Raw genomic sequence first — 26065 nt, forward strand, 5'->3', positions numbered from 1 at the left:
TAACCCTGGTGTTGTGACTGGACAGCTGGAAAAGCATGAGAAGCATCCAGAACAGCTTGGTGTTGTCCGAAAGCAGTAGAGAAGGACAGAAAGGAAAAACTATGATGGTATTAAAGGTCCATTCAGCCCCAACAGCTGCATAAATAAGATGAACATTTAAACAGATCACCATTCTTCTCTTGCAAACTACACAGGAAACTAACAGACCTGGACGGAGAGCAAAAAAAAAAGCCTGTCAAGAAATCACATGAGGGTTTTCACTTTGTGTACTCACAAAGCAACCCTTCTGTAAACGTACTGCAAGACTACCATGCATTTCAGTCTTGTGTCAATATTAGTTAAAAAACAACAACAACTGTAGGATGAAAAATGGGCTGGTTTGTGCACGTGAAGCAAAAACAAGGGTACAAAAATTATATTAAAAGTGGCAGGCGACAATATAAAATATGTTATCTCTGTTCATGAATATTAACTGTAAAAAATGTTTCTAAGCACTGTATCCAAGCATTTCTGCATGCATGCCTTGTCGTAATTACCGTAAGTAAGAGATGACAACATGTGACGTTGTACTTGGAGCTGTTCACGTCCATGGATTCACACTTAAACATTGTCTTGCTCAATGAATTCCAAATTAAATCTGCAGTGGCCGTGTGGTACAGCGGTCACATGGTACATGTCGTAGCTCTCAGAAAATTATGAGTCTGATGTTGTGAGTATGAGTTCTACAATAACGTGTCTGCTTTTTACAAGTCTAAATAGTTACGTTAATTACGGCACAGCGTGAACACAGCAATTGATTACAGTCTTAAAGACGTTTTTCACACAATATTTGTCTTTTACACAAAGCACCATTTTTCAATCAGCTAATACTAAACATAGAAATGTTAGTGTCATGTGACCAGTCTCAGCTGTGCCCAGTCGTACCATGGAAATGTCTGCATAACTCAACCTCAAGATCTGCCGTTCGTGGTTTAGGTCCTCGGCCACAGGTTCATCTCTGATCCCCATCGCTGAGTTTCGTTTTAAATATGCACCACTAACATGCACTAACTGCAGTTTTCTTCTCACCAGCTGGGTGTGGAGGCAGATGCAAAGCTAAGACAATGCATAAAAGGGTTGTCTGCTTCTGGGAAACTCGTCTGACAGAAGAGTTTTAGTATTACAGGAAACTTAAAAGGTTAGCCTTCAAGCTTTGCTTGGGCAGCAGTTCTTACTATGATAACAGTAGGTTACAACAGGCGTACTTTGTTCTAGTGTCTGCATGCATTTGGACTCAAGTTTTATACATTTCAGTCTCTGCATATCCTATTAATTGCCAATGACAATTTTACATATGAGTTGCACATGTGGAGAAATGTAGGCCTATGTGAACCGCATGATAGTGTCAGATTCTAAAAATGCTATAAAACCCACGAACATTGATGGCTAATTGGCTTTTGGTGGCACAGCTATCAGTTTTTTTTTTGTCAGTTTCTCTTTTTTTATTATTATGAATTACAAAGAAAGTGGTTTCAGAGGATAATTTGAGTTGGTGCAGAATGAGGAAATGAATCAATGTAAAGTTCACGGAAACTTTGAAGCAGTGAAATGAAAAATGTTAGCAAGTTGCAACTGCTACTGCTAGTAATCAAACGCTGGATTTTAAAATTAGTTCACGAAAGGGGTTAATGTTTGCTAATAATAATACATATGCAAACTATCCTAGCTGTAAATATCATTACTGAGGAAAAACCACAAGGAACTTGGGGAATTGGTGGTTTTGCTTGTGTAGTTTTTACCAACAAAAACTACACAAGCTGCACCACATATGTAAACAGCCATGATTCATTCACCATTAATATGGGGAAAAGATAAAGTAGATATTATTTTAGCAGATATGTTGTTGACATTTCAAGCATTGTATTCTGCAGTGTGACATTTGCTATATTTCATCTAAAAGTACTTTAATATTAAAAATATAGTCAATTTACTTGTTGCAATAATAGAGCAAAAAAACATGTAGAAATAAAAAAACAAAAAAAAACATAAAAATAAAATAAAAAAACGATGCTTTATAATTGTGTTTGGCATTGCAGATTGAAGAGATCCAGAGGGAAGTCACCCACATACTATTTCTGAGATGACCCCACTCACTAGCAGGGATTTTAAACAGAGTAGTTGGAATTAGCGTGCGTGGTGTGTGCCAGTAATCTTCCTCATTTGAAAACCAATTTGAACTCCAATGTTCTTGTCTTTTGCTTTAATTTTTCTGCAAATGGCTTCCTCTTATGTTATGAGATATTTTAATTCTCAATTCTTCAGAGAGAGTGGGAGCTTTGAGCTGAAGGCTTCTCCTTAAAACAGCATGTGTATCTGCACCATTTGCCTACTGTACCAGCCAGTCCTGCCCTCACCCTCAATCTGTCATCTCGTCTCAGCTCTCGAGAGGACGACGGACCGGCTGACAGATGGGGGGAGCGTTGGGAGTCTCAGTCGCCGTCACTTCGCTCGATCCGGCTCTGATCTGGCACCCCTGCGGTTGAGCGAACAGCAGACACATATAAATCTGTAGGCTTTAAAGCTAGCTTTCATCACGAAACTGCACTCTGACACTCCATTCAGTACGTAGATATACTCCACCCTTGTTATAAACTATAAGGAATTGGTAATAGAGAAAGACACAAATGAGCACCAAGGTGGCAACACAAGCTACCAACGTAATTGCTCTAACATAAAAGCTACCTTTAGCATTTTAGGAAACATAGCATTTTGAAGCATCGTAAGTGTGCTCTTTATACAAAGTTTGTTCTAAAAGTTTAGTATTTTAGCTATTCTGTCTTATAATATATCTTATTTTGGCCAAATTAGCATTCAGACAACATGACAAGCTAAGTGAAAACATGAATCCAAAATGGTCGACAATGCCTGAGTAGGATACTGTTGATTCTATCTATCTATCTATCTATCTATCTATCTATCTATCTATCTATCTATCTATCTATCTATCTATCTATCTATCTATCTATCTGTCGCTTATAGTATAGGATAGCGCTTATATAACAGCTCATAGCTTTTCATAGTAAAATATATATAACTTGCAAATTTCACATGGGATAAAGTCACACATAGACAAAAAATAGACAAAATACACCAAAAAAATATTTTTTTTCTTTCAATTTATTACCTAAAAAAAGAAAATGTCCTATCACAAGTCACACTGAAATGTATTGCTTAAGAAAAAAATATATTTAGATATTTTCCTTTTTTTTTTTTTACTCGATTATTTCCATTATATTCCACAAAAACAAAACAGGGCACAGCAACGCCCTTTTCTCCCGCCTTCTTCCCACTTTAAAAAAAGCACAAAGAAATACATAATTCACAGTTACCATTTTGGTTTCATAAATTAATACAGTCACACATGTGCTACACCGGTCTATAGCTAGAACATTGTAAATTGTTTTTTTTTTTTCTTGACTCTTGTAATCAGTTTTCATTGGCTACAAGAAAGAACAGGCAACTTAAATGATGTGATCAGAACTCCAACAAACTATTGAAAATGCCCCCCGTTCCCTCCCTCCACCCTCATTCAATTACCCTATCCTAAAAATCAGATCATCTCCTATGCTTTTTTTCATTTTCACTTCTTTTTTTTTTTTTACCGCTTTACATATAGGTGAGGCACACACAGAGTATATTTCATACATATATAAAAATTAAATAATGATTTTCTTGGGGGAAAGGGAGAAATTGTCCTTTTAAGTCATTTATATGAGAAGAAGGGAAGTGCATGTTGTCAATGTGTCCTTAAAGGACTTCTCAGTTGAGAGTTAGGGCACTTTGTCACTATAGCACTGCAGTTGAAACTTCCTTTTTTCAATTAAATTTGTTGCTTCTTTGTAGGAGAGCAGGGTTCAATGGACGTAATCAAACAAACAACGGAACACACTGATGGAACCTGTTTAACCTCCAGGTTGTGACTTGTAACAATCATAAAAGACAATATTCTACCAGAGCTCCTATAAATTGATAAAAACCTGCATAAATGTGAATAATTTGTTCAGATTTTTTTTTGTACACACAGATAGGGCAAAACTTTAAGGCACCGAAGCCTTGACATAATAGAGCCTCCACCTCCTAAACACAAAAATTGCCCCAGAAAAAGTGATGCTTTAACAAAAACACAGGACAAAAACAAAAGAAACATCCCTATGTTGTCCACCACTCTGCAAGTGTTTAGATAATGAACGTTAAGGCCACTTGAACAGAAAAAAAAGGAATAGACAATGTTCCCTTTCAGGTAGGTAATCTCATTGCAAACTCAGTGAGTGCAACATTGATGTGGTTTAGGACATTTTCACGTTTATTTCCAAGTAGTCATTAGGGGCGAATGTTGGTTGGTTAGTCCCCCTCTGGACAGGTCAATGGGAGTGTTGGGGTTTGCTCTGAGAATCCCTTAGATGTTGAGAGTAGAAAATATTTAATTGTTCCTTAGTTAGTCCAGAAATTATCCATGTACAGTAGAATTCCAGTCCTGTTTTGGTTTGCAACTGATATGTAACATCACGTTTCCAAATCGAAATTCCAAAATATCTGGGGCAAATGTCTGGGTCCCCCCCCCATCCCATCCCATCCCCATCCCCATCCCCATCCCATCCCATCCCCATCCCATTTTTCATAAATTCATGCTTGTATATCTTTTCTTTTCAGCACCAGTTTCTCAGTATTGGTATTATTATTTTCTACAAAAAAGGATCAGGATAATTCACACTTTTGCATGCAAATAGAAGTCCCATATAGCAGCAGAACCGTCTGTCTGTGGAACGCCTGATTGAATATGTCAGTACGTCTATATATGAGGCACTATCATAGTGTAAAGGGGGAGATACGCTCCGGTCTGGATGTTTACGTGGGAATCTGCAAAGAAGTCTGGGCGAACGCACAAATAAGGGTAATCTTGTTGAAATTGTGTCACAACTGTCAGTGTTTCCCGGAATAAAACCATTGAACGGCGGGTTGTTTTAGTTGAACGCATAAATGAGAGATTCCCCTCTGCCATTAATGCACATTTGTAAACTATTCCTCTGGCACCCCACCACTCTCTCTATTATACACATTTAGACAGCAATGTATTTAAATGATTATAAAACATCAGATTCATTTCACAGCGTGACTTGAGCCTTGGTGAGCAACTGCAGTTTTACATTTGGTTGGTTTGTTTAATTTCGCGGAGGTAAAAAAGAAAAGTTGTTCTTTATATATATACTAAAAACAACCAGCCTCGCATCTTCAATCACATCAGCATATTTTTGTTTCGTTTCATATTCTAGTTTCCTACTTGAACCTCTGACTCTACTGAGCTGTTGTTGAGAAATACTTTTTTGTATTTTTTTTTTACATTTATATACTAAACATGCACTGTGCCATTTCTTGCTTATGTTATGATATCATTTGTCTATTACAAATCACAGGTGTGTGTGCAAATGAACCCTCCTTGTCTACAAGATAAAAAACCTGAATGCTTTGTGGGTAATGCTACATATTGTTTCAGAAATCATCATGATTCAAGAAAAACAGGACTTTAACACAAAGAAGATAACCCCCTTCAGATGATTCTTGAACTGTGAATGCCCATTCATAACAAAAAAAAGGAGGAAGTAGGATCAGTATCTGATTTTTGTCAGTTCATCATGCCCTTTATTTGGCATGTATGGATCTTCCCCCTGGATAAAAAAAAAAAAGGAAAAACATAAACGAAAGAGAAAAACAAATCCCAACACCGATGACGTCTGCTATGCTTATTTGCGTTTACTTCTTGGACGGTCAGAGTCCAAATTCTGTCTATTATCAGTCCAATCCATATCCAAACATCGTCCTTTGGAAATTTAGTCTGTTCCAAGATCGTAGTCTATCAAGGACGTAAGGTAAGTAAAAGTCTGTGAATCTTCCTTTCTGTAAAGTCTTTGTGGTCACAGGATAGACGAGGAGTAAAGCCTACCATATTCTGAATGTGCATCTGTGTGTACAGTCTTCGGAAATTCTCCTCTCTAAAGTGTAAACCCCAATCTTCCTTGAAAATGGAGCAACCATTGCTGCTTCAGGCCATGATGAACTCCGATTTCATATCAGCTTTGACATCGGGCTTCCACACAGAGTCCTCAAAGTCCAGGTCCAGGGAGCCTTCGCTAGACATACTGCTGTTACTGTTGCTGCGCCCGGCCTTGCGGTTGGGGAGCCAGTGGTACGGGGCACGAGAGTCTCGCCGGGCCTTCCTGCGCAGACGCTTCTGCTGCATGAGCAGCTGCAGTCGCTCTACCTTGCAGCGTGTGGCACGGTTCTCCGTCTGACGCAATCGGTCTCCTAAAGAACCAGAGGGGAAAGAGCAAGAGTTAGAGTCTAGAGTAAAGTCAGTCAAACCTTGAATGGTTGCTTCAGACTACTTGGTACATATTAAGTTAGTATAAACTAGCTAAAGTTGCTAAGAATGTGCAAAACTACATTGTTCCAAAATCAAATCCTGAGTTACATGCCATCTTAAAGTTGCAACACTAATGATGAGACACTAAAAAAAAAAAAAACAGTGACAGACGTGGAACAATGGCCAAAGACTTCCATTTGAATGTGTATGGCTGTGATGGGTAAGAAAGGTGTTGAAAAAAAAATGACAATTTGTGCATGTCAACAAAAATATATTTAAATAAATAAGTAAATAATAATAATTTTTAAATAAAAAACAATAAATGACTAGGAGGTTGTTGAATGACTAGTTGACCACTGTGACTCATCCATGGCTGGCGCACCAAAGCATTCAGGCAGAGCTGGTTGATCAAGAAATACTTAAAGATTACAGAAGTGGACACCATTCGCATTTGAGCATCTGATCCCAAGCTAGATTCACAACCCCGACAAGCAATTAAAACACAACATAGGGTAGTGACTATCTACGCTAGTGTTTTCAGCAGGGGGAAGTGCTGGTGCAGTACACATATTTGGTCTAGGACAGAATGACTCAATGCATTGGATCCCGACTGTTGATCCTGCTGAATGTTATCTAAGGCCGGGTGCTGGATAAATAAACTAAAGTCTGAGTGGTGACGTCGATGTTCTTAAAAAGGCATGCTGCGATTACCTCCGGCCAATCACTCTCTCTTTTTTAGTCAGTACAGAAATAAGCACACTCTGCTGCCGTCTCATTTTAGAAGAGCATCCCAGTATGTGGCAGCAAGTCCTCTCTTCCCTTATCAGAAGTGGCTCTGGCAGACGTGTCCTTGAGATACGCAAAAGGGAGAAGTGCATTCTCATAAAGGAACCAGCGAGGAGACCGACACCCACAAGTGCATGTGCACACACATTCCTAAGCAATACAATTTCTATCACAGGAAGCAAATACCTTGCCATTTCTAATCTCACAAACAATGCTAGGGTTTTAATGGCTAATGCACCAATTTGGGAGGGTTGGGCACGACGGGGTTTTCCACTCCCCAGCTCAACCCTAAACCTTTCATTTATAAATATATTCAAGAGAATGGAAGAGAAAAAGAAACCACAATCTATTAGCCAGCTCCATTAGAAACTATCCCAGAATTAAATAATGAAATAGCCGGCTAGAATGTCAATAATCCCGAGCATAGACTTTCATTGCATGTGCTCTGCCACACATACGCACACAGCACCAGCAGCAGTAGCTTTTAACATGGATCGATGGCAAATTAAAAAGACCTATTGATTAAACCTTAGCTCTAGCGCAGCAATCCATCTCCAGGCGAGGACACTGCTATTGGCTTTCAATAGAAAATGCAAGCGAATGGAAATTGTAAGCGAAGTGAGCCGGGCCCTTTTTCCCCCCTTTCTTTTCCTGGCCTGAGCTCATTGAACAAGTAATCACCCACCCAACCCCCCAATACCAAGACCCCCAACCCCATGTGCACATGGTTCACCCCTCCCCAATCCCTCAGGAGAGAAAGACAGACAAGGAGGTAGAGTGAGAAAGACATGCTCTGGAATTCCACCCAGATTGCAATAGAAAAAGAGTTCAAATGCATATTCTCATTCGCTAATCAATTTCATCCACCTCACCATATCAAAATGAAATCAGGATTTCGTGTGGCTTTAATTTCCCCCTTTACATAATACTTTTCCGGGGTGGGCGGGTTTGAGCCATCTAGGAAGGATTTGCGATACAAATGTAAGTGGTAGTTTTAATCATTTGGATATTTGTAGAGAAAGAACAGGCTGTACAAACAACAACAACAGAGGTCCGCCAAACAGTTCCTTCCTAACCTGTTTAGACAAATCAGATTTGGGGCTTTCTCTGGCGTTTTAGCATGATTAGAGAGGTTCTGGTCTCATAGGACTTTACAGGTTATGAAGTTCTTTGTTCGACTGCACAAACTCAAAAGATAAAGCATTCAGAAAGGGTTTATATGCTTACACTACTGTTTTTCTCCTTCATCTGCCCTTTCAAAGAGTCTCGCTGCAACTCTAGGCCTCAAAAGTAGGCCAGCCACCTCACCTTGCAGCCTGTCAGCTCTTCTCTGCATACCAACTGGGGCTGGTGAAAAAAAAAACCTTGCTGCATAAGGCTACGGAGCCCCAAGGGACCTAACTACAAAAAGTCTGTGAGGGGAAAAAAAGAGCAGAGGAGCTCATTAACGGCACTGGGCACGGTATGCCACTGTCAAGGTATTGTACGAAGCTTACAATGGTCTCAAAGACATTAAGGCAGACCCTTGGCTACTAAGCCAAGTTCCTTTTTGTTCTTTGTGAGAATTTGTGGCCTCTGCCAATGTCCTTTCTCACACAGTCGCCCATTCAAACAGATCCACGGACACTGTAAAAACATCACCACTAGTTTGGCATGGCTTGGGGATTGTGCTGCAAGGAAAAACAAACTTAACTGAATGTTTCGAACAACCCCCGCATCATTATAAGGATGAGCGTGGTTGCCCGGGGGAGACTCAATGCACCCGTTTAGGGGGGTTATTATTAGGCTGTGGCATGGCTCCCCAGCCTGAAGCCATCCCAACAGATCCGCCTAAGCTGTCGTGAGTGCAAAAAGAGTGAACGGCTGCGGTAGGGGGGCTGGGATACGCTGGGAACAAAGGCAGAACAAGCAGTGCAAAAGCTCTCCCTTCTCTGTCCCTTCGTGCTTCCTAGACCCCTCCCTATGGTAAGGTTTGGACTCATACACATATGGGGGGTGGGTGGACAAGAACAGAGAGTAATTTGGCTGCCAGCAACGATTGCAAGTGAACATCATGGACAGAAAAAGCCCCTCCCCCTGCATTCACCCTCTCTGCCCTTCCCTTCCTCCCCTCATCCTCCTTCGCCAAAGATGCATTGTCTCAGAGCGAGCCGTGTGTGCTGCAGTGTCCTCACTGCGCACTCTGCATTCTCAGGCCTGCGGCTCAAATTAGGGGGGTTGGGGCAAAAAAGAAAAAGGGCTTGTGACAAGCTCTGCCAAGCCTCAGGGGAAAGAAGCAGGGGGAGGAAAGGACAAAACAACCCTTGCCCCGCCTTCTGCCACACAGCTGTTTGGGCCCGCGCATGAGATATACACCTGGCCTTCTTTCTAACCCCCTCCCCCCAGCACCCACATCCACCCACGTCCCTCCTCCTCAATACAGCCTCGTGACGGAGGCCTAAGAGACACATAAATATAGACAGAAATAGGCAAATGAGAACAAGCCATGGAGGGTGGAAGAGATCACACAAAAATCCCTCTGGAATCTAAAAAGTAGCAGTGTGCAAAAAGCTGGGATGTTATGCTCTTGCCTCGTGCTTTTTGAAGGGAAAGAGATGATGTATGAGAATGTATTGATCCCTGCATGGAGGGAGAAAGATTCAGGCTGAGTGCTGATAACCACGTGAGAGAGGAAAATGGAAAGGAGGAGAATTAAGAATGAGGAGAGAGTGTGTGAGAGAGAGAGAGTGAGAGTGAGAGAGAGAGAGCAATGGAGGGAGGATTTTTACCCAATCGATGAGGCTGTTGGCCTGTCTGCAGGTATTAGGTCAGTTAAGCAGGGTTTTGGGTAAACATTAAGCCCAACCCAATGTGTCGGCCCACAGTAAAGCGATCTGGCAGTCTCTCTGAGCTTCCCTTTTGCCATTGATCCATTAAAGATCAGCTTAATTAACACTTGTCTTCGACTTGTTTGTTTGTCTTGATAAGTCTTCTGATCTTTTCGAGTTTGGGTACAGCAATCACTCTACATCAAGAGGAGATGTCTTGGCAGAGGAGGAGGGAGTTACATGAAAGTATGTCACAGTGTGTCAGACATCAAACTTTGGCCTCTAATGGTTATTTTTTGTCCAGATCTACTGATTTCCCCAAACATACTTTGAAAATACAACCCACTCGAGTTGAATATGCTTCCTACCAGATGATCATGTTTTTAATTTAGTTATTCAAATTTATTTTCCTATATTTTGGAGGCAAAAAGGTAAAAATTATGTCAAAAAAACTGATTTCTGATTCCTGATTTTAAATTGAAGAAAATAAAAAAAAAAGTATAAAATTCGTAAAATACTTTATATTTTTAACAATATTAATAGTGATTATGTTAAATAATGTTGTTACTTAAAAATAATAATGATGTGAAAATACTGTAATAAAACACTGCTTATAAATATTTAAATAACTTTTGCCCACTAAATAAAAAACATGTAGAATGACTATTTAAAATAATAAAATGGAAAATTGTCGGTTAATGAAAAATTGGTAAAACATTTTTAAAACCACAAGAAACCAAAATAGATATAATAGGCATGTGTTTTAAACAATTTTAAAATATATTCTTTATTGTGTTGACCAATCTATAGGCATTTATAGCATTTGCGCTGTGCAACCAAAACTCCTCAGGATCTTCTTACAAAAGGACCAGCTTAGCCCCCAAGAAAATACTCTTTTATAGTTTGCAATGCTCCTGTTAAGATGTACTCTGAGATCAGTAGGTAATCCTGTTCTATAGGCCAGCTGTAGCTAACTCCCAGAGAGCTGGGATGGGCGCCAGTGTTGCCTCTGGGTTGGGAGGAGCTCGGAGTGGGTGCACAGCATAGGACAGGCATTGTGTTCAGCCATCTGCAGCCCAAGCAAGAACTAAACCAGGGGAGCGGCCAAAGCTTGACATCTCCATTGCTTCTCTGATGCGATGGCATCAATGACCCAGCAGGGAGCCGTGGTCTCAAATGACCATAATTTGCATACTAGGAGCAATAAAAGACATCGGATATGGCTAGCCATGGCCCCCGCCTGATGAGCAGCTAAGGATAGTCAGCCTGGGGGGTTTCTTACATGCTTGTTGGCAGTGAGCAAGGAGGGGGAATTAATTATTTAACCCCCGGGTAAGCTGGGCAGGTCTGAGCACCACAGTGACATGGTGAGAGCCCTGGGGCACTTGATCAAGCAATCTGCACAGAGGCAAACTGTCTCTTTTGGGTTAGGAAAAGAACTTGGCAATGTTTAAGCACCAGGGAGCCCAGGACAAGGAGGACTGAAATCTTGACATTTCACATCGCCGCAGTATGTACACAGCAGCCAGGAGCGTTTACTTATGGTTGGATTAAATGAGCTAGGGGAGGAATTCAAGCACCCTTCCTTGTTCTTTCTCTCTCACCCTGCTAAAATACAGCTCCACCCTAACGCTCTTGCACAGCCCAAACTAAACTAACCTGAGCTGACAGATAGTACAGAACATTGAGGGGCGAAAGCATTCCTGCACTATCCACCCCCTCCCAGTTGAAACTTGTTTCATCCCCCTTCCCTCCCTCCATTCAGCGCAGTGGCCAGGCAACACCAAATCTAAAGGCCAGCCCTACGTTTTAAACCTACAGGCATTCATTCTTCCACAGTCTCTACAAAAGGAGAGGCCTGTACACTACTGCACTATTTGAGAACACTAGGTCAAACAAAGGGGTTGCCGTCAGTGGGCAAAGTGGTCTGAGAGACCCCGGCGAGCACAGGAATTTGAGTCAAGAATAGGCGACCCTATTTGTAGCCCCAGCTCTCCATCCCCCATATTCTCTCCAGCCTCACTGAAAACACTGACTACAGTCTGTCAAAGCCAAATATATAGAAGAATCCAACAACAGTGTGAATAGATGGATGTCTAAACAAGTATGGTGGGCATATCGGGTTTGTTTGGTCTGCAATCACATCAAATAGACAGTATAGTGAGAAATTATGATACCCTGGCTAAAAGTATGTGACATTTCAAAGGGGTCATGAAGTACACAGGTGTCTGTCCAATGGAGACAAGTTGGTCACCAGGTGCTAAGAGATAAAGGTCTTAAAGAGCTCAAAACAACTGTCTAGCGATCTCACAACTAAATCTCACCCTACACCATAGGTTCACAAACATGTTGACAAGCAAAGCAGTTTTGTCCAGAAAATAGGCACAGCGCCCTTCCATTTTTATCTCTCTTGCCCAAGAGGAAGTACCAATTAATCAGTGGGCAGTCACTGGCCAGATATAAACAATTTTATGAATGGACTCTTGGTATTTTCCCTCCGCCTCCTCTTGCTGACTTTCAAACACAATGAGCATTCTCTTGGAGTTCATATTTATTGAGTAAATCTCCATTTAAAGGCTGATATGAAAACAAGCATCCATTGAGTAGCACCGGCTCTGACTGCTGGGACAGTTTTGCAGATGAGCAAGAAGGGAACCAGTAAGATGGCCCATTTAATTTCAATGTGGGATCAGTATAAAAGTGAGAAACCAATGACTTGGGATTATGCAAGCAGAAGAGTGGTTAACACACGGGAAAAGTATGCATCATCTCAAAAAATGAGTAGGATTCCTAACCCCTTTGTGGAAATCGAGTGACCGAAGTTATTCCACCCAAGTAGTTGATGATATGTTTTCATATTGTGCAGTGTTAGCTTGGTATGCTTTTAATCTAGTCTAGATTGATAACAGGCCCGTGCTTTGAACAGTGCAAGGAGGATATTTCTTCATTATCTCTGTACTCTCCAACAGTGGTGTTTCATGACAGAGCAGTTCAATTTCCTTCTCAGCGCTAAAGTGAGCTGCCCCAGATAATCAGTTTTTACCAGACAGAGCGGGGTACCTGCCACACGTCTGTGAGCGCTATCTCGCTTCGTTATCTCTCTCGCTCTGGCTCTCTGCCTTCTTCCTCTTGGTAACAGAGTAGTCCACCCCCATTCTTTGCCTCTCAGAGGAAAGAGGACACCGTCAGCACAGAGACAAAGCCAGACATGCTGTGGCTGCTGGAGCTTGACTACCAGGTCCTGAAAGAACAAGCCTAGTTCCTTCTCCCCCTCTCTAACATCTTCACTTTTCTTATCCTTACACCCTTGTCTTGGACCTTTTGAAGCCATGTTAACACTGCCTTGAATTTGAATCCTGAACCTCTTGGCTACAATCAAAATACTTTTAGCTACAGTAAACACTCCAGGACATGCATCACTACAAGGCCAAATTCTGGCAAATGCAATAAAACGTACCGGGAGGCTTGCACATGCGGATCTGGCTCTGGCACTGCACCAGTGGGTGGAGGGTGGGCTGAGTCTCAGAGGGCACTCTGGTAGGCAGGCCGGTTAGTCCGAGAGTGTGGGGAGGTGAAGGCGGTGGTGATGGTGCTGGCGAACTTGGGCTGTTGCACTGGGTCTGATAGCGGAGCTGCGTGAGTGATGGTGGCATGCCCTGGTAATGCCTAGTGGCACTCAAAAGGTCATTCAAGATTTGGAGGATGGTGCCTATGTCCCGCCTGGGACGTCCGGTGCTGTCCTGACAGTTGGGATGCAAAGTGCCTTAGGGAAGAACCAATATAGATATTACATAAACATTTAATTAGTTTACATAAATATTCTATATAAATAGAAGATTATTTAAATCTTCTATTGAGAAGTTATACCTGAAAATGTCCCGGAAAAGACTCCAGGAGCATGGTTCACAAAACTTTCAATGATAGCGCCTGGTTTGCGGGACCGCGAGGGAGTGTTACAGTTGCCAGACGTCTTTGCTGGGCAGTTGGCCTGTGCAAAACATAGGCCAGTGGTCAACTCTTACTATCGCTTTTACATCTTAGTGCATCTTATCTAATTTGTAAATCAACTCTATTGCCATTATTATACAAAATTACTGAATTGGATAATGTAGGACAAACAGTGGCTCACCTCTGGACAGGAAGCTGCAGGACTGGGGCTGCTTGGAGAGGTGGGACAGGCCGAAGATGGCTGAGGGGAGTGAAGAAAACTTCCAGGGATCTGAGAGGGGTTCGGTGGAGGGCTACAGTGCCCTGAGGCTGAGGTGGGGTATATGGGAGGAACAGATGGGATAGAGGGGGGAGGTGGGAAGGCCGAAGGGTTAGATGGGAGCTTTGTGTTTGGATGGTGAGGATGTGGGTGCGGGTGATGTGGGTGGGGGTTGTGTGAAACCCTCGCCATCCCAGAGGCAGAGCCCGAAGCTCCATGAGACTGTCCTGTTGTGCCTTCTGGACTCCCGCGTGATATGAGATGCCGATGCTGTAACTGTGGGCCGCCCGAGTGCTGCGCTGCCAACTGCAGTTGGACAAACATCATATGATCGCCTACTCGCAGAGCCAGGGTTAAAGGAGACCGGCCAGACAGGAAATCGCTGACCTGTGAACAGGAAATGAAGAGGGGGGTGGCTTTGGTTATTCCATTTGTACTGCTATAAACTGGAAAAGAATTTGGCAATATGACTGAATGCCTTTTTATGAATAAGCAGAAGTATACAAAAAGGCACACACATACACACAATACTCTACCATTCAGCACACCCACGAAAAACTAACTTCTGTTTGGCCCCAGGCCTGAAAAATCAGCCATAGAAACAGGATGCAGACCCACTCGCCACACAGTCACATAATAGCTAATTGTTTGAAAGGCTGGACCGGAAAGGCTTGTCCATTTTAGGAGTACCCAGAATGGTAGTTGAGCCAAGGGTCTCTCCGACCCCTTGATAACAAGGCGAGAAGTACAGAGTGCTTGTCTTGACTCAAAACAACCTTCTCCTTGTTCGATCTCAACCCTCAGACTCTCTGTGTTGCGTCTGCCACATTCTGAGGATGTTCTAACTTCACCAATGTGTGATAGTAAATATGTAAAGATGCAGAATGACTAACACACAAAGAAAGAATCAAAGGTACCAGAAAAGACAATGAAAGCCATTAGATCTATACATTGTCCGATCGTGCTTGTGCTGGCTGACCTGTTGTTAACCTTTTGAATTACTGGGGTCTACCCACCATAGTTTTTTTCTCTAGCTCTTTTGCGGATCTATTTTTCCATCGAACAGTCACTCTCACAGTCGAGTGACATTTACCACTCACTGACAGACGTGGAGAGCCAGACACGTAGACCCTTATTCCATCTCTAAGAAGGATAAAGTAAAAAAAATCCTCCTTGAATGACTATGAACTCACAAAATTAAAAGAAAATACACTGAATATCCTGTCAAGTTTGATTGCAACCCATTTAAATGTCAATTGTGAAATTGGTGGCTCAACCCAGAGTGAGGGTGGATCCCACCCCTGACTGACAGCTGTCTAGTGAGTTGATTTGCATCTAATGCACAAATCAGACTCCAACAAAAGATTCCAATAATTACTCTACTTCCATTGCCATATAGCGGAGTGACTTTGTAATAGGACAAAGGCTTTGAATATCTGCAGCAAGGAGGGTGCTGAACATCCAGACACTAATAATTAAAATTATTTGCGCCTGCAAATCATCAAGTAAAGTGTTCGAGACCCCACATTAGCCTTGCAGATCAGTCATCATAAAGCCCAAGCATCTCACTGACTCACTCAAAGCCCAGTCTCATCCCACATGATGAGAGAGTGTGTGAACCCCCATAAACCAGTAAAAGTGCCTCTGAAAGGTGAGGACATGGTCTGCATAGACATTCCCCACAACAGCCGTCAGTTTGAGTCACACAGACCTTTGTCAATACATCGGCCAGCCCACACGCTTCTGGTGCAATAAACGAATGACCACAAGGACACAGTGGGTTTACAGATCTTCAGTCTTCACTTACATGGCATCTGAGAAATGCGTGCGCATGTATACAGTTAATGTTTTTGTGGTGTTTTAAGTGTTCTTGTCATCGACTAGAAAAACTAAGAAATATGAACAGACCATTATGGAGAGTCTTGGTGGTTGTGGAAGAACACCCATATTTAGTTATCAAAAGAGTTTAAGAAATTCCAGACTTTGGCTAGATCTGTAACACTGCTATATAGAATCTGTCAAGTGTATGGAGTGTATGGAGCAACATATAGTCTATTATGCCTAAAAAGGATAAGGTACTCGAAAGAGATCGCAAGTGTACGTTTGCACAGGTCTTTGTTCTAAAGGCCACCGACTATCTCTCTTGTCAGGGGACTCAGATCAAGTTCTATAACCGAGCGCACTTGACACTGGCTTGTAAATGCCTAGCTGGAACCACCCTTTCTTCAATCACTACATGAAAAATAATAATAAACAAACTACAGATCACAAACTCCAAACAGGCCCACAAGGAATCGGAGACCAGATATTTTTTTTAATTATTCACCGAACTGGAATGCCAATAATTCAACATTAATCATTCCTTGTCTTTTACATATTAGCCTAACATTTAGGCTAATATGCTTTTAGCTATCAATAATAATGCTGTACAATGCAGAAAAAAAAGTATTTTTACGTAATTTTCCAGGTAAAGTATCTGTAAAACAATAATTTTTTTAATTATTAGAAACTAAATTGAAAATTGTAAGACTGATATTTTTCTGCGATTGAAAACAAGTCCTAGAGATATAAATAGACAAGGACTTTTGTTTGACTGCATCTATCAGATTTTTCACTTTAGTAACAAGTTGACTGAAAGTGAACAAAATCTGCCAGAGCATGACTTGTATGGAAACAAATCTTAACATCTCATGCAGAGTTTCTTCTCATGTAAATTGATCTTGTTTTAAGGATTTTTAGACATTTTACTGGAAAACAAGTCAAAAAGACAAATTTGAAACACTTTTTTTTTTGTTTCATATCTTCATTCATTTCGGAAATTTAACACTAAATTCAGTGTAGAAAATGCAGGAAAAGTCTGCATATTCAGTTTGGGTTGATTTAAAAGACAAAAAAGGTAGATACTGACATGTCTATGGAAACAAGTTCATGTTGAAGAATTCTATACTTGGATAAGCTAACATTAGTTCACCTGAAACTGACTAGCACTACTATTCCTTTATCTTTGCACTTCGTCCATTTTGATTTGTTGGGGAGGCATTTTGCTCTGCAGTGGGCTGTGGTTGCTATGCAGTGAAGAGCGAGTGAAGGAGAGAGAAAGAAAACATGATAAGGGGAGACAGGGGAGGAGGGCTGGGGGAGAAACCTTGTAGCGAGAGAGAGGGTGGAGGGGTGTAAGGATGCCAGTAGATGCTGATGAAATATTCAGTGAGAGTACGCCTCTGGCTCCTTCCGTTTTTTTTCTCCCTCCCAACTCTATAGCTGACAGTTTTATTTATTGGGGTCCCTGCGGTTCAAGGAACTCATTTTCAGGCGGTTTCTTCTGTAGCACAGGAGATATGGGGCAGGAGCTCGGAACAGCACCAGGCTGACGTTCACCCACAGTCTGAATACACCCATCTATGAAGGGTCTAATCAGAAAACAGGTTCTTTTGATACCAACCATGACTAAAAGCCTACTGGTCACCTATCAAAGGCCTCAACAATCACGGAAAGTTCAAAACCAGCTTATTAACCCTCATCATCGACTGGCTGGTTTTGAACGCACCAGGGGGTAGTATAGCCTAGTCCTTAGGAGCCTGAATGGTGTGGATGCAATAACAAGCTCCTTTACAATAATCAAATCATTTGCATCTTTCTTCAAACCCTGAAGAGACGGCTAATTTTAAAGATTTTACTTGAGGGGTTTGACCTACTCAAGGTCTACATATGATTGAACGCTGAGGATTCAGTGGGTAAAGGCTAAATTCGATCATCCAGAACTTGCATGGAGTCTCTTTCCATCATTTCTGTAGACCAAAACTAAATCATTTTAAGGCACATACAGAAATGATTCCCTTAAGGGGATACTTTATCCAAAAACGAAGATGCTGTCATCATTTATTCAAAAGATTTTTTTCTGTTGAGCACAAAAGAGGATATTCTGAAGAATGAAAAAAAAGAAGTCCAATTGAAAAGATTTATATATTTCCACATAATAAAGAAAGATCATACAGGTTCGGAGGAACATGAGGTAAATAATGACGGCATTTTAATTTTTTGCTTCTGCCGTGTCCCCTCTTCCTCATTCTCTGAGCTCCGGGTGACCATCAAAGATATGCGCCGCGAAAGCACAACACCTTTTTCCTCAGATGACTGAACAGATTAGTCTGGGTAGGCGAGAGACTGAGTCAAAACAGACGTGTCGCACTTGCAGCCAACAGGATTCAAAATATCTACAATCATGGGAATCAGCATTAATTAATGACTAAAAAAACATTTAGAGAAAGGTCACAGAATAAAGCAACACTAAGAATGACAAATAGAAGGAACAATGCTAAAAAAGTAACAGCTCAGTACAGAAGAGGAGTTTAACACTAATTAAAAAAAGGCTTGTGGCTTGGTTATCGGCTAAAGAGAAGTTCTCCATAGTCCCCTTCCCTCCCTCCTTCCTTCCTTCTCAGTTCAGTCACGAAACTGAGCACTTCAATCACAAAGGCGGATGGGAAACAAGAACAGTCACGAATCCAAGTGATTGCCCATGTCAACTTAGTCCCCCTTGGATCGGGAGTGCTCTCTGTGCAAACACACATAGGCATGGCCCTGATCACAGATCAGATGAATGCAAACGAATATCTCCTCCCATGTGCCAGCTGTTCAAACAACATGGCAAAGCCCACCTTTTCTATTTCAAATATTTGCTAAATCAAAAAATTGATTGTGGATATGGCACGAAAGCCATTGATGTCCTGTGAAGCCTTGCCACTCAGTGTGACGTGCGATCCCACGGCTTCTATTTTTGTCTTCAATCTATACCTAGGATTCTGACTCATCACTGTCTTCCCTGGTAATCACATACACTCCAGACCCTCGTCAAGGGTGACGTCAGTACGGCCATTTCTCATATTCAGATCTTCTCATCCCTTGCTCCCTCTGGGAAGGGGATTGGGTGGGTGGAAATGACAAGCGGGTGACAGAGAGGTGACTCGCTCTATATTGTTGAATCCCATTATTTGCATCTGTCCATTTTCAGACACAATGACAGGCACCGGACCCATTCTAAAGTGAGTAGGTGGGTATCTGAAGGGTGGAGAGTTATGACAGGAAAACATCTCTAGTCTTTGGCACTGAGGCCGCTTGCTTGAAGAAACAAACCAATATGTTATCCCCCAAGGACAAAGCAAGCAATCTACCTGCCTATAGAGGTGGATTAGCATAGAAACCTCTAATTAATGTACTCCGTCGCCAGAAGAATCAGACACCAGTCATTATTTCGACTTGATGGGCACAGTTTCCAGCAACAAAGCGCTGCTCGAATGCAAAAATGGCGTTTAAATGTTCAAGAGGATCAATCAAGTGGACTGCATAAACTGGGTTATATTTTCCCTTGGAACTAAGAAACTCCTTGATGTCATTCCGTTCTTCCTCTTTAATGGCGGAGAGGGTAAAACTGGAGACTATGGAGAGACATGCGAAACCACAGCAGCTTTAAATTATAGCCCAGAAAAGGCTGTTAGGCCAGAGTTACAAGGGGAAAAATGCCATTCCAATAATTGCAAGCCTTCCCTTTCCATAAAACAGTCTGGTTACGGGGAAGTCTTAGATAGATCTTTCCCTGGAAGCTAAAACTGTAGCTCTTGGAATTCTGCTATGTATATGTGGTCGTCCACTGTAACAACGAAGCCTGACCTTAACTAGCCGTACATGAAAAGAACGGTAAGTATCATGGAGTGCAGATCACTTTTTATAGTCGTTGTTGACTAATTTCAGTTCTGAAGGACTGATATGTCTCACATTTGACAATGTTACTGACTCAGTTCATGTCTGTAACCATGAAGCTACAAAAAAGAGACAAACGATGACTAAAAATTACGATTTCTAAAACGGGGTCGTTTCATAAGCAGGCAAATGACATAGTTAGCTGCCTTCAAATAGCTAATTAGATCAGAGAAAAAGCACATCTAACCCTTGCAAGGCACTGCAAAAAGTTTTTTTGATGAGAAAGGAGAAACGTGAGCCACTTTTAACAGGTTAAAAAGCTTTTCTACAGAAAGAGGAGACACTGCAGCTGCCGGGAGAAGGCATATTGAGCATTAAGAGCGGTGTATCCCCCTGTCTACCCTTTCCCCTTGTACACACAACCACACATCTCTGTCGTCATTACAGATTGGCGCTTTACTCTCCTACACAAACACAATAACCCAGGATTTCCCAAAATATCAGCAAGAAGATGCAGTGGAGGTGGACTATTTTCATGCACATACAAGTGTATTTCAACATATATGACTGTCAATATCCAACATTAGATTGGATAACCAATCAAAACATTAAGTAAAATGAGGTTAGAATACACATTAGAAAGTGTCATAATCATAAAATAGTAGTTGCAGAGTTTCTTAAATTTGTAAGGTGGGGTTTCAATAAAGTGGCTTCTAGGTGGGGTTTGCCTCGGCTCACAGATGTTGCCTAGAAACTAGAAGGTGTTTCTTAAAATATGCGTAGTAAGTGTGTGGAGGTCTTTGAGTTAAAAGCTTAGAAGGGCATCATCTGTATCCCATTACCCTATGTGTCAGTGCAACATCTTGCCCAGTAGAGAGTTCAAAAACACACAAATGATCCTTTAAAAAAAGAGCCAAGTGCGGGTGTTCAGTGCTGCCCTGGCAATTAGGTTAAGTGTACGCACAACTGTCCATTTTAATGGGCCACTGTGTAATTCAAACATCTACTGGGATGACCTTATTAGAGTGAAACTTACCTGGGTTTCTGTCAAGCTCTCCAGCGCCTGCATTACTGACTGCTCAGGTCTTGATGCTTGAGACTTTAGGAAGAGAGAAATTAGGGTAAATATAAGTGTGACAAATAGGGTCAACGAAGTACAACAAATATAATGTAGCTCATGCTATTTTTACCATTAGGCCTGCTTCAACTGTTGGAACCAGCGTTAACTTGCTCCCATCCGTTATTCCCAAATCTTGAAGTTTTCCTGAACTCAGGCGTCTAGAAAGATCAAGGAGATGTTAGTTTTCAAAACCCAAGATGTAAAAAATTCCAGCATGTTAATTCCAAAACAGATCTGTTTACATTTTCCTTCTGCACAAACAAAAAATAAGAAATTTTGAAGAATTTTGTATCACTGTTTGTCCATACAATGAAAGTCAATGGGGTCCACAATTTTATGAAAACCTTTTTAAAATATATATTTTTTGTTCCACAGAAAAATAGTCACATAGCTTTGGAATGACATATGGGTGAATTTTGGGTGAACTATCCCTTTTTAACTGTCCACTATAACAGCATGAAAATAACAGTTTGGTTCGGACATGATGTACATGTATCTAGATATAGATATTTATACAAATATAGAAAACAAAGTAAGCTTATACATGTGTAGCCTCTACCAGTAGACCAAAAAATTGTCTGATACCAGTGCATAAAAATCAGCATGTTTAGTCCAAAAACTCCTCCGCATGAATTCAAATGTTTCAAATAAACTGTCTAAATGGATTTTTAACCATAAAAATGTCTGTCCTAGTGGCATAATGTACACACATGTGCTCAGGCTAAATGTCACCACCTCCTGCTGAACAAAGGGACTGAGCACTTGGCCTGGAGGCAGCTAAACCAAACAGAAGAGATTAAGCGACGCTCTTCGTTTTAAAAGGATGATGTAATTTGGTGGTGATTACTTGTGAGGGCTTTTCAATCAGCCCAATTCATAGCACAAACAATGCAACTGTTTGGGTCATTTGCAAGTGACAAAAGAGCTTCTCCCTCACCTCCAAGCTCCATCACCCAAGTGCAATTGTTAGGCAATGTGCTTACTGCCCTGAAACTAACATTGCCTCTTATTTCCTTAACGTTCGCTTAGAATATTCTAACACAGCAGCGCAAGTCACACTAGGAATGCTTCATTCCACCAACATCAAGTTTATAATGACAATTACTAATGCCATGCATATTCTAACCAAGCAAACAAACCAGTTTAATCAAGAGATTAGGAAAATCTATTTATATGCATGTCCTACTCTCAGCGGGAAACACCTTTGGGCCCTTTATAAGCTGTAAAGCTTATATTGTTTGCATAATGTTTTGAAATAGGCTAGCCTAGTAGTACAGTTTCAGATATCACAGGTTTCTAGCGCACCTTGCACATGGTCTAACTGACTTCCACAGCCCACTGTCAACAGTTTAGATCACTTTCATTTATCTATTGAAGAGGCTGTGGACTGCCACAACAAAAAAATATAAAAAATTTGGTGCTGTGCATGTGAAACAGGGCTCCAAGTGCATCTATGGCAAGCCATTTCCTTTACTAATTAGTTATTAGTAGCCTACTTATTCTTGTACAAGTAAGAGACTACCTTTCTTCGTCATACTAAGTACTTATTCCGGTAGTGACTACTATCTATTCAGTAAGTCATCAACTGCTCATTCCTTCCATACTATAGTGATTATTGTTTTCCTTGTAGTCAATATCCCAATATTAGAAACTACACTAAATAAAAGTAACTATTTGAATGGTTAAAAACGACTAAACAGTTAGTACTACTACCTAATGAGTCAAAAAAAAAACTGGAATCATACCAGTACCAGTCAGAAGTGAATGTGTTTGTATATATATATATATATATAAACCACAGATCTCCTTAGAATTGCAATTGATTACCAGTAACAACAGTAGTTACCTGTCATTATTGAAATAGAGTCAAGTAGCTAAAGAATATGCTATAGTATTCAATGAATAAGTACTTGTGACTAACTAAATAGATACTAAACAGTGCTAATTCAATGCACTAGATATCTAATGAATGTGTTGCTAATGAAGTGGAAAGATTACTACCAGTACAAGTAATAAAAAAAAGTAACGTTACTGGTAACACAAAAAATACAAATCCTACTAGTTAGTTCAAATGAAAAAATGTTAAAACGGCTTGCCATCAGAGATGGCAGAAAATCTCCATTAGGAAGCCCAGCAAAAACCAACCGAACGTGCTCTTAACCATTGTTAAAAACACGCAACCGTGCAACCTAACAGTAACACTGCTACTACTCACGTTTCTTTGTGTAGCAGAGCGAGTCTTTCTTTGGGGACTTTCAGTCTTTGAGAGAGTCTTCTCTTTAGCCCTTCCACGGTCTCTTCTGCGGGAAGGGAGAGCTCGAAGCGTGTGCCGGTGGTGGAGTGGATGTACAAATTCATGGGGGGCTCGCCGGAGACGCTCTCGCAGGACGGCGCAGTTCCGCGACTGCTGCAGCTCCGGGCGCTGGGATGCTGGTCCATTCGATAGCCTACGATAGAGGAGACAGGGTCGGTGGAAGCGGATGGATGGATATGGCTGGATCTCTCAGTGGAAAGCTATCTGCAAAAGCTCTTGGAAAATATTCCCAAATGATTATTCCCGTTTGGTGATCGATCCTGCTGTGAGCCTCCAAATTAATAGCTTCTTTTACAGCAGTATTTAATTCTAATTTTCCGATAGTGCATACACATGGATATTCTGTAAACTGTAGTCCTTTGTCGTTGACAGTGTTACTGCAAAACCAGCGCAACGGTTTTTTTTAAACCCCAGCCCTCATCGCGAAGAGAAACTCCAGTGAAACACGCATAATAATGCCCGTTGTTTCGCCGTATCTCGCTTCCACTGTGCAGCTATGGTTACACCCACAAAAGCGCTGTCCAATCAGAGGAGGCTTCTGTAAAGACGTCATGCGCTCGTAGCCAACGAGGGGACAGACTTCTCACCCACGTGGAGCACAAACCACGCCCCCCCACCCCCCCATCGCTATACTCATTGAGGACAAATCCAATCTGAGTGGGCGAGGAGCTCCAGTCCTGGAGTTCCAACCTACTTTTACCAATTTCACACCATTCATGAAGCAAACTGTCAAAGTAACAAAAGTCACCAAATATCACCTTGAATATTTAAATGGCAACACTAAACGGCATGTTTCCAAAACAACGCACTATAAACGTGTGCATAAACAAAAAAGTGTCTAGGTTGCATATTTGTTTCCCAAATTATTCAGTGATTTAGGGGTCGAATTTTCTGTCAGTAATTTTTTTTTAAGTTCGTCTTGCGTAACTCATTTTTTTGTTTCACCGATTTTGGAGTTATATTTGTAATATGAAAAATTTAGTTTGTTCAATCGCGCAGCAACATGGCTACTTTCGTCGATACAAACAGTGATCTAGGTTTACCTCCATAATAAAGGATTATGGGGGTAATCCTCCCCCCCCCCCTTCTTTTTTTAAACATTGATTTGGGTGATTCTTCAATGCTGACAGCAGTTTTGGGAACAGTAATATGTTATAAATAAATAAAATTGTATTCAGAAATAAAAGTTAACATGTCTGTGAGTGGGACAAGTTCAATAGCCTATAGAGAAATGTAACATGCAAAAAAAATCATTAAAATGAGTCAATTAAAGTATAAAGTTATAATGATATTGAAGAATCATCCATATGCAAATATATAATTATACACGCATGTTCTAAGAGCCTGTAATCTGTCTACGTGTGCAGCTTACGTTTGAAAGCTTGTATTATGATTATGATTATCTCTATTCAAATAGTCCTCCATAAAAGACAGATATGCTCTTAAGGAAACGTCGCGTCCCAGACCAGTCATCCAGTATAAGCATCGCTTGGGGCGATACACAAATTGACACTTACGTCAATCACTCACAATCGTGCTCTCGTGCCAAATATGCTGTAAGCTACAGTCTGCAAACGTCTACAGATGGTTGGGCCAGCTTTGATAAAACACCTTATCTGAAGAAAGTACTGATAAAAAGAACTTGTTTCAGGTTATATTGCAGATCTGTGAAAAAAACAACCTCTGGCATTAAGCCCAAGTGGTTGTTCCTTATGCCAGACTTTACAACTTATTCACGTGGTCCATGAGCAGAGCCATCACTGAGTTGTGTGAACCAGTGTGAGAAAAAATATCTAACCATCCATCTACAATTTACGGTGTAGTTTTAGCGCCAACCAGTGACCAAAATAGTTATAAGCCCATTTCCAAACAAGCGAGACAGGTCCAAAACATTTTTTGTGTGTGTGCATAAGCAATAAATTAACATCAAGTGGAAACTTAGAAGCTTGATATTTATTTACTACTAAAAGGAAAAGTTCACGCAAAATTGATTTTTATGTAATTTACCAACATGTTGATCCAAACCAATTTGACTTTCTTCCGTAGAAAACAAAAGGAAACTTAGGCAGAATGACAACCTCAGTATTTTATGGAAAAAGATGCTGCATCGAAACCTTGGCTGTATTCTAATAATCTAATGTTGTGTGTCACAGAAAGAAAGTGTCACAAAACAACACGAGGGTGAATAAAATATGACAGTATTTTAATTTTAAATGTCTTTTATAAAATCTATTTAACTTCCCAAATTTAAATCATCTAAGAAAATTAATAATAGATTTTTACTCAAAACAAATGTAAGTCAAACTAAACACGTAACTTGCTTTAAAACGAAACCTAACTTACTGCAAAACTCAAAAAGAAAAGACAGCAAACCAGCTGTTGCATTAAAAAGTGCAATATCCTTGTTAAAAATATGACACTGACACTTACCAATAATTGTAGCGAAAACCTCAAAGTTTCGCGACAATGTCTCAGAATCCTCCACAAGGTTGCCTAGTTTTGGCATGTATAGAGAAAATATTTGATTAGTTTATATTTGTCCACAAAGAATGTCCGCTAAGATGTGTCTGGGTTAAATGATTCGGCTTTCCCAGTGCAGACACCGGTTTAAATCCCAAGTCTATTCCAGTGTTCCTGCCATCCGAAACTACACCGTGTGACAGCATTCGAGCGTCCGAGTTGAAGTACAACCCCTCTTTACAAAGCAGCTCATAGAAAGGGCGGAGTCTTCGCTTCT

General features: G+C 41.0%; 1 protein-coding gene across 1 annotated transcript; it reads right to left on the reverse strand.

Annotated features, from left to right (window-relative positions):
* Positions 1 to 3234: 3234 nt before the first annotated feature.
* Positions 3235 to 26029, reverse strand: midn (midnolin). Its single transcript, XM_077226574.1, has 8 exons — positions 25759 to 26029; positions 23230 to 23461; positions 21085 to 21172; positions 20931 to 20993; positions 14120 to 14584; positions 13858 to 13978; positions 13448 to 13753; positions 3235 to 6339 (listed from the first exon to the last, which is right to left on the reverse strand). Exons 1-8 carry the CDS (start codon positions 25832 to 25834, stop codon positions 6077 to 6079), a joined length of 1614 nt encoding a protein of 537 aa, XP_077082689.1. The 5' UTR covers positions 25835 to 26029; the 3' UTR covers positions 3235 to 6076.
* Positions 26030 to 26065: the final 36 nt, after the last annotated feature.

This window comes from Siphateles boraxobius, unplaced genomic scaffold, assembly GCF_051911475.1.
Source record: "Siphateles boraxobius isolate OS27281-9 unplaced genomic scaffold, OSU_SipBor_1 13, whole genome shotgun sequence".
Taxonomy (NCBI): Eukaryota; Metazoa; Chordata; class Actinopteri; order Cypriniformes; family Leuciscidae; genus Siphateles; species Siphateles boraxobius.

Bases quoted from the DNA above. Each gene is read 5' to 3' on its own strand.
- midn (XM_077226574.1), bottom strand. From the start codon at position 25,834: ATGCCAAAACTAGGCAACCTTGTGGAGGATTCTGAGACATTGTCGCGA. The intron at 23,462-25,758 runs GTAAGTGTCAGT...CCTCTATCGTAG, and splicing joins GGTTTTCGCTACAATTATTG to GCTATCGAATGGACCAGCAT. The intron at 20,994-21,084 runs GTAAAAATAGCA...CTCTTCCTAAAG, and splicing joins CAGTTGAAGCAGGCCTAATG to TCTCAAGCATCAAGACCTGA.